The sequence below is a fragment of the Manis pentadactyla genome, chromosome 3, assembly GCF_030020395.1.
Source record: "Manis pentadactyla isolate mManPen7 chromosome 3, mManPen7.hap1, whole genome shotgun sequence".
Taxonomy (NCBI): Eukaryota; Metazoa; Chordata; class Mammalia; order Pholidota; family Manidae; genus Manis; species Manis pentadactyla.
Genome location: NC_080021.1, coordinates 22,903,661 through 22,915,961, shown reverse-complemented (window position 1 = coordinate 22,915,961; position 12,301 = coordinate 22,903,661). Strand labels below are relative to the sequence as shown.

At 36.3% G+C, this 12,301-nt stretch overlaps 1 protein-coding gene across 12 annotated transcripts in view; it reads right to left on the bottom strand.

Annotated features, from left to right (window-relative positions):
- The window catches only part of TAF2 (TATA-box binding protein associated factor 2), a 149,746-nt gene that overhangs the window by 63,709 nt on the left and 73,736 nt on the right, over nucleotides 1-12,301 (bottom strand). For all 12 annotated transcript variants that reach the window (XR_008996211.1, XR_008996210.1, XM_057497794.1 and 9 more), the window contains one exon: nucleotides 8,147-8,216. Coding sequence is in view for 10 of the 12 variants with exons in the window: in XM_057497794.1 (XP_057353777.1) it covers nucleotides 8,147-8,216 (70 nt within the window). In the remaining 2 variants the exon portion in view is untranslated. The remainder of the gene's footprint in view (nucleotides 1-8,146; nucleotides 8,217-12,301) is intronic.

Below are 12,301 nucleotides of genomic sequence, written 5' to 3'. Positions count from 1 at the left end.
GAAGACTCATGCCAGAAGATGATCATCAAAAAACCCCAACAAAGATTCACGCACTGCTACAGGTGTAGATGCACTCATCCCACCAGTTCCTGGACTTGCCATGGGAATGAGGAAGGAGATATCTAAGCTGGCCTGTGCAAACAGTAAAACAACAAATTTGACTGGATCTATACTGTTGGAAGTCAACCAAGAATTAGGAGAAGTTCTCCAAAATATTACAACTACAGACTATTTACTATTAAAAGAACATATGGGATGTGAACAGTCCCCAGGAATGGGTTGTTTTAATTTGTCTGATTTCTCCCAGACTGTTGAAGTTCAGTTGGACAATATCCACCATATCATAGATAAGTTTTCACAAATGCCTAAGGTGCCTAACTGGTTTTCTTGGTTTCACTGGAGATGGCTGGGAATTACAGGTATGCTTTGGTTATGTAACTATACTCCTACTATGTTAATGTGTGTGCGCAATTTAATTAGTAGTTTAAAACCTATACATGCTGAAGTTACTCTACAAGAAGATATGTCAAAGAAATAATCAATCTTCCCATGTTTTCTTCCGCCTGCTACTTCTATAGCTTTTCTTCTTCCTTCCTAATTACAACCCTTAAATAGAATTCGTGCCTCATATCAAATTTACCGAGTATCATAATTCTTCCAAGTGGTAAAGATACCTCAAGACAAATGCTGGGCATAGAAGCCACAGGGCATAAATATGCAAAGTAAAAAGCTAACCTTTTCAAACAATAAGGCTTCTCTCTCACTTACCAACTTTACATTTCCCTGTATGGCCCTGGAAGATGACTGGTTAGCCAGAGACGGGTAAGATTCCTCAAGGGAGGAACAACCTAAGACAGGCACAGTCACAGGGGGGCCATCAGGTGAGAAATTGGGGATCAACAGAGGTGAGGCTTAGAACCTCACCCCCTGTTCTGAGAGAAATCTTCTGCATCCATGGATGTTTTATTGCCCTTGTCTAGCTTGGATTAACACATAGTCTACAGGCACACACCTGATATCTACATTTGCTCTCTTACAACACTAAACTATGTTTTCTACCTTTATCTTGTATCTACCTACCACTTCAGCATTTTATTAAACATAATAATAATAAAGAGAGAAATGTGGTATCCATATATAAATCAAGTATAAAAATCAAATGAGTATTCATAATTGAACTGTTTATAGTTCAGAGTGCATGAGCAAAACCGAAAGTTTCTGTGATGACTGCCCTTGTACTGTTCACCATGTAAATTATTCACTATGTAAGAATTTGTTCTCCATGTAAGAACTTGTTCGTTATGCTTCAGAAGATTGGAGACTCACGAAAATTAGGCTTGGGGTGGATTAATGATTGCGCATTGAGCATTGACTCCCCTATACAGAATTTTATTGTTGTTAACAACCATTTGATCAATAAATATGAGAGATACCCTCACAAAAAAAAAAAGTACATGCTTCCAATTGTAAAATAAATAAGTAACCAGGATATAATGTATAGCATAAGGAATATAGTCAAAATATTGTAACAACTTGGTATGGTGATAGCTGGTACCTAGAATTATCATGTATATAAATGATGAATAACTGTGTTGTACACCTGAAACTAATGTAATACTGTGTGTCAACTACCCTTTAATAAAAAATAATTATCTTAAAAAAAAAAAACAGCAGCAGAATCACAGAACCCAGGAATGGACTAACAGGTACCAAAGGGAAAGGGACTGGGGAGGGTGGGTTTGAACAGAGGGATGAGGAGTTTAGAAGAAAGGGGTTATTATGATTAGCATGCATAAAGTGGGGGGTGGGAGAAAGGGGAGGGCTGTGCAACACAGAGAAGACAAGTAATGATTCTACAACTTTTTCCTGTGCTGATGGACAGTGACTGTAATGGGGTTTGTTGGGGGAACTTGGTACAGGCGAGAGCCTAGTAAACATAATATTCTTCATGTAATTGTAGATTAATGATAACAAAAAAAAAAAAGAAAAGAAAAGAAATAGAAAAGGGGGATTACTCCCTGATAGGATAAAACTTAACTGCAAATCAATGATTAATGCATACTTTACATATCCTTAATTTTGATCACGTAAAGGGTGTCAGATGATCAGCTAAGGAAGTACATTTTTCTGATAATATTCCTTTCTCTTAAAAAAAAAAAAAAAGCAGTTCCTGTGTAGTGATCTCCAATAGGTTCTTCACAATGGTATAAAGGTCATCTCAAAGTGTGGGCAAAGGATTTGTTTGTGTTTATACAGAGGATCAAAGCATAATTTGGCTACCCAGAAAACGAATTAAGATACGATATGAAGAAGAACTTCCAACATCAACATCCTCTAGAAGAGTCATTCCAGAAGATAATCATCAAAAAACTTCAACAAAGATCCTGGCGTTGTTACAGTTGTAGCTGCATTCATCCCACCGGTTCCTGGACTTGCCATTGGAATGAAGAAGGAGATGGCCTGTGCATACAGTAAAACAACAAATTTGACTGGATCTATACTGTCGAAACTCAACCAAGAATTAGGAGAAGTGCACGTTGCAGTGCTCCAAAATCGTGCAACTATAGACTATCTACTGTTAAAAGAACATATGGGATGTGAACAGTTCCCAGGAATGTGATGGTTTAATTTGTCCGATTTTTCTAAAACTATTCAAATTCAGTTAGACAATATCCATCATATCATTGATAAGTTTTCACAAATGCCTAGGGTACTTAAGTGGTTTTCTTGGTTTCACTGGATATGGCTGGTAATTGTAGGTCTGCTTTTGTAATATAGCTGTATTCCTATTTTGTTAATGTGTGTACACAATTTAATTAGTACTTTAAAACCTATACATGCTTATGTTACTCTACAAGAAGATACGTGACAGAAATAATCAATTTTCCTATGTTTTCTTCCGTCTACTATTTCCATAGCTTTTCTTCTTCCTTCCTAATTACAACCCTTTAGTATAATTCATGCCTCATATAGAAAACTACCGAGTATCATAATTCTTCCAAGTGGTAAAGATACCTCAAGGCCAATGCTGGGAATAGAAGCCACAGGGCATAAATATGCAAAGAAGTAAAAAGCTAACCTTTTCAAACAATATTGCTTCTCTCTCCCTTACCAACTTTACATTTCCCTGTATGGCCCCGGAAGATGACTGGTTAGCCAGAGACAGGTAAGATTCCTCAAGGGAGGAACAACCTAAGACAGGCACAGTTGCAGGGGGGCCATCAGGAGAGAAATTGGAGACCAACAGAGGGGAGGCTTAGAATCTCACCCCCCTGTTTTGAGAGAAATCTTCTGCATCTGTGGATGTTTTGTTGCCCTTGTTTAGCTTGGATTAATACTTAGTCTATACGCACAGACCTGATCATCTACATTTGCCCACTTACAGCACTAAATTATGTTTTCTACCTTTATCTTGCATCTACCTACCACTTCAGCATTCCATTAAATAAATAAATAAATAAATAATAAGGGAAAAATGTGGGATTCACATATAAATCAAGTATAAAAATCAAATGAACAGTCCAAAATATATAAAGAGCTGACACGCCTCAACAAACAAAAATCAAATAATCCAATTAAAACATGGGCAGAGGAAATGAACAGACAGTTCTCCAAAAAAGAAATACAGATGGCCAACAGACACATGAAAAGATGCTCCACATCACTAATTATCAGAGAAATGCAAATTAAAACTACAATGAGGTATCACTTCACACCAGTAAGGATGGCTGCCATCCAAAAGAAAAACAACAACAATTATTGGTGATGCTGTGGAGAAAGGGGAACCCTCCTACACTGCTGGTGGGAATGTTAACTATTCCAACCATTGTGGAAAGCAGTATGGAGGTTCATCAAAATGCTCAAAACAGACTTACCATTTGACCCAGGAATTCCACTCCTAGGAATTTACCCTAAGAACGCAGCAATCAAGTTTGAGAAAGACCAATGCACCCCTATGTTTATTGCAGCACTATTAACAATAGCCAAGAATTGGAAATAACCTTAATGTCCATCGGTAGATGAATGGATAAAGAAGATGTGGTACATATACACAATGGAATACTACTCAGCCATAAGAAGAGGGCAAATCCTACCATTTGCAGCAACACGGATGGAGCTGGAGGGTATTATGCTCAGTGAAACAAGCCAAGCGGAGAAAGAGAAATACCAAATGATTTCACTCATCTGTGGAATATAAGAACAAAGGAAAAACTGAAGGAACAAAACAGCAGTGGAATCACAGAACCCAAGAATGGACTAACAGGTACCAAAGGGAAAGGGACGGGGGAGGATGGGTGGGTAGGAAGGGATAAGGGGGGGGGGAAGAAGGGGGATATTAAGATCAGCATGCATGGGGGTGATGGGAGAAAGGGGAGGGCTGTACAACACAGAGAAGACAAGTAGTGATTCTACAACATTTAGCTATGCTGATGGACAGTGACTGTAAAGGGATTTATAGCGGGGACCTGGTATAGGGGAGAGCCTAGTAAACATAATATTCTTCATGTAAGTGTAGATTAAAGATAACAAAAAAAAGAAAAAAAGAAAAGGGGTATTTCTCCATGATAGGATAAAACTAACTGTAAATCAACGATTAATGCATGCTTTAAATATCCTTAATTTTGATCACGTAAAGGGTGTCAGATGATCGGCTATGGAGGTACACTTTTCTGATAATATTCCTTTCTCTTTAAAAAAAAAAAAAAGGCAGTTCCTGTGTGGTGACCTCCAATGAGTTCTACACAATGTTATAAAGGGCATATCAAAGTGTGGGCAAAGGGTCTGTTTGTGTTTATACCGAGGATCAAAGCCTAATTGGGCTACCCCAAAAATGAACTAAGATACGATATGAAGAAGAACTTCCAACATCAGCACTCTCTGGAAGAGTCATACCAGAAGATGATCATCAAAAAACCTCAAGAAAGATCCAGGCGATGCTGCAGTTGTAGCTGCATTCATCCCACCTGTTCCTGGACTTGCCATTGGAATGAAGAAGGAGATATCTAAGCTGGCCTGTGCATACAGTAAAACAGCAAATTTGACTGGATCTACACTGTTGGAACTCAACCAAGAATTAGGAGAAGTGCAAGTTGTAGCGCTCCAAAATCTTACAACTACAGACTATCTATTGTTAAAAGAACATATGGGATGTGAACAGTTCCCAGGAATGGGCTGTTTTAATTTGTCTGATTTCTCTCAGACTGTTCAAGTACAGTTGGACAATATCCATCATATCATAGACAAATTTTCACAAATGCCTAGGGTGCCTAACTGGTTTTCTTGGCTTCACTGGAGATGGCTGGTAATTGTAGGTCTGCTTTGGTTATGTAACTGTATTCCTATTATGTTAATGAGTGTGCACAATTTAATTAGTCATTTAAGACCTATACATGCTTAAGTTACTCTACAAGAAGATATGTCAAAGAAATAATCAATCTTCCCATGTTTTCTTCCGTCTGCTACCTCTATAGCTTTTCTTCTTCCTTCGTAATTACAATCCTTAAATAGAATTTACCGAGTATCATAATTCCTCCAAGTGGTAAAGATACTTCAAGACAAATGCTGGGCATAGAAGCCACAGGGCATAAATATGCAAAGAAGTAAAAAGCTAACCTTTTAAAACAATATGGCTTCTCACTCACTTACCAACTTTACATTTCCCTGTATGGCCCAGGAAGATGACTGGTTAGCCAGAGACGGGTAAGATTCCTCAAGGGAGGAACAACCTAAGACAAGCACAGTTGCAGGGGGGCCATCAGGTGAGAAATTGGGGATCAACAGAGGTGAGTCTTAGAACCTCACCCCCCCTGTTTTGAGAGAAATCTTCTGCATCCATGGATGTTTTATTGCCCTTGTCCTGCTTGGATTAACACATAGTCTACAGGCACACACCTGATCATCTACATTTGCCCTCTTACAACACTAAACTAAGTTTTCTACCTTTATCTTACATCTACCTACCACTTCAGCATTTTATTAAAAATAATAATAACAATAATAATAAAGGGAGAAATGTGGGATCCACATATAAATCAAGTATAAAAATCAAACGAATATTCATATTTGACCTGATTGTTTATAGTTCATAATGCGTGATCAAAACCGAAAAGTTTCTGTGATGACTGCCCTTGTACTGTTCACCATGTAAGAACTTATTTACCATGTAAGTACTTGTTCGTTATGCTTCAGAAGATTGGAGACTGACGTGAATTAGGCTTGGGGTGGATTAATGATTGTGCATTGAGCATTGACTCCCCTATACAGAATTCTATTGTTGTTAACAACCATTTGATCAATAAATATGAGAGATGCCCTCTCAAAAAAAAATCAAATGAACAATCATATCTTACTTGATTGTTTATAGTTCATGATGCGTGACCAAAGCCGAAAGTTTCTGTGATATGACTGCCCTTGCACTGTTCACCATGTAAGAACTTATTCACTATGTAAGAACTTGTTCGTTATGCTTCAGAAAATTGGAGACCGTTGAGAATTAGGCTTGGGGGTGATTAATAATTGTGCATTGAGTCCCCTATACAGAATATTATTGTTGTTAACAACCATATGATCAATAAATATGAGAGATGACCTCTCAAAAAAAAAAAAAAAAAGAAAAGAAAAGCCTAAGAGGTTCCCTGTTGGTGATATATATAAGTAACATCAATTAAGAAGAAAATGTCAAAAATAATCATGAAATATCTTTAGATAGATTTTCTGCTCAGATTGTAAATACAATGCTCTTGAAATTTGAATATTAACAGTTTCCAGAATATTTCAAAAGCACTCATTTAGATCATGCAGTATATAATTTAGAAATGTAGTAACTTTGAGTATTATACATTATATACTAAAAATGGTCTTCAAAACACAATTTCAAGATCTCATAAACAAGATCTCATATTAATGTTAGTCCTGTTGATGTGAATTGAAAATACAAAAGAATGCATGATAAGCTTTACTTATACTGTATATACACTTTCTGCTCCTACTTGCTATCAGTAGGAATCTAGCATAAACTCTCAAATGCCTAAGCTCTGTTAGGTAAGATATGAGGCTGGTTTCCTGACCGTCCTCTTTTATGAATATGTACTTTATAATGGATAGTTATGAGACTTTTATCCATGTCAACTTTACCTTTAGTATACATCAATCAAAAGGACAAATTACAATTTAGATCATTAGATCACAAATCAAGAACTATGAAATATTAACAGCAAAACTTTGTACAAAGAATATTTATATAAGCATTGTTTGAAACACTGAAATATAAGGTGACTTACCCAAAAATTCACTGTTATAACCAACCTGAAAAACTACTGTTGCCTAGAGATAATGTCTCCATTAAGGGATTTGAAATTGCTTATGTGATTCCTCAAAAAAAATGTATTTTAGTGAGGTGAGAAGGGAGAGTTTCTTTGCACGTCTTCTTACAAGAAAACAACTATCTGCCAATTGATGTGTAAAGGTGAGCAAAAAAATTAATGTCTGTAGGTCTATGTTCTTGTTTCTAGTTGGACTGGCTATAATCCAAGTTACTTTCAGCTTTCAAACTTTACTTATGAAATCAGAGTATTAAAACGAACAAAAATTTGAGAATCTACTATGTGCAAAGAAAGAAAAACAAAAATGGTTGAAAATTTAAACAAAATTGTTAGTGTCAGGACTGAGATTTTTCTTTCATATTCCATTTATTTTCTAAACTTTTAATAATGTTGTATTACATTATTTAATCTAAAATCTATTTAATAAAAATTGAGTTTCTATATAAGACAGAAAAGGAACAAATGAGATACACCAAAACATCACTAATAATTACTTTTAAAATAGAATGAATCAATTAACATAGAGGTTTCATAATTTTCTATAGGTAAGACATCCATTGTGTACACTACAAATTACTATATAAAGTTATAAGTTACAACAGAAATCACATGTTAAGTTGCAAGGAATAAACATTATTAATAATACATTTTTTAAATGTCTTTTCAAAGGCAAATGAAAAAATAAGTAAAATTAAAAAACATGAATAAATGAGTAACATATACTTTATTATCAAAATAAAGACTTGTTTGATGCATGATCTTCTGAAATCATTCAATTTACTTTAATATTTACAAAAACAAATATTAATAGCATAAAAACTAACCTTACATAAGGTACAGGATCATTCTGAATCATATTAAGTAGCCATTGCAGTTCTTCATAACTCCTGTCCACTGAAAATAAAAATAAGGAAACATATTTGTTGTTCATTATAACAAATTAAATAACAAGTAACAAACTGAGTTTACACTTAACATTTAGGACTCAGCCTCCCTAGATTTTCATCACAGTAGAAGGCTAGGCAACTGCTTATATGTTTTTATTCAATAGACCAGTTCGTAAATTTTATTAGTACTATGCTATATATATTTAGACAGCCAAAACATAAAACAGGACCAAGCACCTATTTTTCCCTAAGCCTCAAATCAATGGCAAATATAACATAAGGCAAATGATAATTTATTTTAAAAGCCCTAAATTAGAAATGATTAACTCCAAATAGAAAAAAAATGTATTTGAATAAAATTGTGGTTCTAGGTGCTTAAACTGAATTACTGAGATGTTTGCTACCTAGTGGTATCTCAACCATGTTATACAGTATAGAAAATTGTTTTTGCCAACTGGTTTCTTTCATTTAAGACTAAAAAGCAGCCTTATCTTTTCAACATAACATAAAAGCAATTTTTTAAAGTATGATAAATATAACTGATTTTAACAAAATGACTCATTAGCTATTTCCATTCACCTTTCAACAAGTTTTGCTTTTATGATATAGAAAGATTTTAATATTTCCAATATTTTCCATTTTTTCATTTTCTAATTAGCTGGGTTCACGGATTACACTTAAACACATCTCAATTACATTATTATTATTCTTTTGAAAATCGCATTAGCATTCTATTTCATTTCACATAGTACTAATTTATGAAATCTTATTTATGTGACAGTTAACATTGTTCATATACCTTGGAAAGAATATCCCTTCCCCATTATAATCACAAGTAACTTCTAATTGTCTCTGAGTCTACTGCTGTTTTGCTCCTTGTTTTGCTTTGTTTTTAAATCCCACAAATTAAGTGAAATTGTATGATATTTGTCTTTCTCCATCTGGCTTATTTCATGAGAATAATACCCTCCAGATCCATCCATGTTGCAAATAGAAGGATTTGTTTTTATTATGGCTGAATAATATTTCATTGTGTCTATGTACCACATCTTATTTATTCATTCATATATTGACAGATACTTCGGTTGCTTCCTTATCTTGGCTACTGTAAATAATGCAGCAATGAAAACAGGTGCATGTATCTTTTTGAATCAGGGATTTTGTTTTCTTGGGGTAAATTCCTAGAAGTGGAATTACTGGGTTCAAAGGTACTTTTATTTTTAGATTTTTTTGTGGAACCCACCTAATACTGCTTTCCACAGAAGCTGCAGCAATTAACATTCCCACATACAGTGAAGCAAGGTTCCTGTTTCTCCAGAACTTCACCAACACTTGCTATTTCTTGTCTTTTTGATAGTGGCCATTCTAACTGGTGTGAAGTGGTATTTCATTGTGGCTTTAATTTGCATTTCCCTAATGATTCACAATCTGATTGGCCATCTGTATTTTTTATTTGGAGAAATGTCTGCTCAGATCTTCCACCCATTTTTAATCGAGTTGTTTTATTTGTTTTTTGGGTGTTGAGGCAAGTGAGCTCTTTATATATTTTTGGTGTTAACCCATTATCAGATAAATCATTTACCAATATATTCTCCCATACTGTAGGTTGCCTTTTTATTCTGCTGATGGTGTCCTTTACTATACAAAAGCTTTTTAGTTTGATGTAGTCCAACTTCTTCATTGTTTATTTTGTTTCCCTTGCCCAAGGAATGTGTCCAGGAAAAAACTGCTTATACTTATATTCAAGAGATTTTTGCCTGTGTTTTCTTCTAAGCGTGCTATGGCTTCGTGTCATACATCCAGGTCTTTGATCCATTGCAAGTTTACTTTTGAGTATGTAGTTAGGCAGTAAATCATTATCATTCTCCTGCATGTAGCTGTCCAGTTTTCCCAACACTTAAGGAAGAGGCTGTCTTTTCCCAATTATATATTCATGGTTCCTTTACTGTATACTGATTGACAACATATGCATGGGTTTATATCTGGGCTCTCTACTCTATTGCATTGATCTCTGGGTCTGTTCTTGTACCAGTACTATATTGTTCTGATTACTGTAGCTTTGTAATATGGCCTGAAGTCAGGGAGTGTAATACCCCCAGCTTTGTTCTTCTTTCTCAGGATTGCTTCAGCTAACTGCGGTCTTTTGTGGTTCCATACAAATTTTAGAATTCTTTTTTCTAACACTGAAAAATGCTGTTGATATTTTGATAGAGAATACATTGAATATGTAAATGGCTTTGGGCAAGAAGGCCATTTTGATATTAACTCTTCCTATCCATGAGCATGGGATAGATTTCCACTTACTTGTGTCTTCTTTAATTTCTTACGAGTGTCTTACACTTTTAAGAGTATATGTATTTCACTTCCTTGGTTAGGTTTATTCCTAGGTATTTTATTCTTTTTGATGCAATTATAAATGTAATTGTTTTCCAGATTTTTCTTTCTGCTATTTTGTTGTTAGTTGATAGGAATGAAACAGATTTCTGTGTATTAATTTTGTATCCCTCAGCTTCGCTGAATCCAGTTATTAGTTTTGATAGTGTTTTGGGGTATATTTAGGATTTTCAATGAATAGTATCATGTCACCTGATTGGTTTAAAGATAGCAGCATGAAAACTGAGAAAGAAACCTCCTCCCAAAACCACATATATGAAAATGTAGCAAATACAACTAATCCTGAAAGAGCAACAGAAAAGAAGGCTGCAACAGACTGACTACATCTGGGGAAAAGAGCAGACTTCACAGAAAAGGGTAAAGTAGCAAAGCCAAGAACCAGCGGGACCAAAGCCTTTCCCCCACCCCAGCTAACTGGCAGGCAGAAGAGAAATGGAGCTGAGAGGGGGTGGAGGCTTAAGACTGTTGAATACGCAGCACTGGAAATCTGCTGGGGAGCACAAACCTACATTACATGGTGCTCTGAAGATTAGTGGGGTTGGAGAGCTAAGACAGGCAGAATACTCGGAACTCTGAGATTCAGCTGCTTGTAGAGAACAGATATCCATAACTGGTCACTCTTGGACAAAAGAAAGACGGGCACTCTGAGAGACTTCACAACAGTGAGAGAGCTGCTAAATGGGCAAGGACTACACACAGCTTCCTGCTCAAGAGAAAAGGACAGGTGGACAAAATTATCCTGGTGCACTCAGCCCAGCAGGTTGGGAACTTTCAGAGCTTCAGGTGCTCCAACCCCTGGCTGGTAAGGCAGCCCCAAGGACTCCCACCATGATAAGCAGCCTGCCACTTCTTCCTCCCTGCCAGCACATGCATGCAAACCCATTGCCTCCATCACTGCAACAGGCCAGCCATAGGGTGGCTCTACCTATGGCAGCTACAAGGGTGTAGCATAGAGGTACCTCCCTGCATGATCGGCCCAATGGTCCTGGCAGTGGACACAGGCACTGCAGCCAGGAAGCAGGAAAGAGCCATTTCCTCCTGGCAGGTACCATCACGGGTCACTTGTGACCCTCACCATCGCTCCAGGGGCAGAGCAGCTCCAGAAAGCAGAGCTTCTGGGCAATGGAGGGTGCGGCCTACACCAAGTTACTATTACAAATATGGAACGTCAGAAGAACCTGGTACAAACCAAAATGAGACAAACACCAAAAAGAGGCCCCGGTGAAACTAAAATCACATATCTTCCTGAAAGAGATTTTAAAATAAAAATCATAAACATTCTCATGGAGCTACACAAACTTTTCAAGACCTCCGGGGGACTTCAAGAAAGAGATAGAAACTTTAAAAAATACAGTATCCAAAATGAAACACACAATGGAGGGATTTAAAAGAAGATTAGATGAAGTACAGGAGATGGTAAATGAAATAGATATTATAAAACAAGAATACAAAGAAGCTGAAAAACAGATAAAAATGAATCTCTAAGAATGAAAAAATATTGAGAGAACTGTGTGATCAATCCAAATGGAACAATATTTGCATTATAGGTGTACCAGAAGAAGAGGAGAGAGAAAAAGGAAAAGTGCCCTTGAGGAGGTAATTGCTGAAAAATTCCCCAATCTGGGGAAGGAGATAGTCTCTCACGCCATGGAGGTACACAAATCTAACAAACATAAAGGACCCAAGGAAGACAAGACC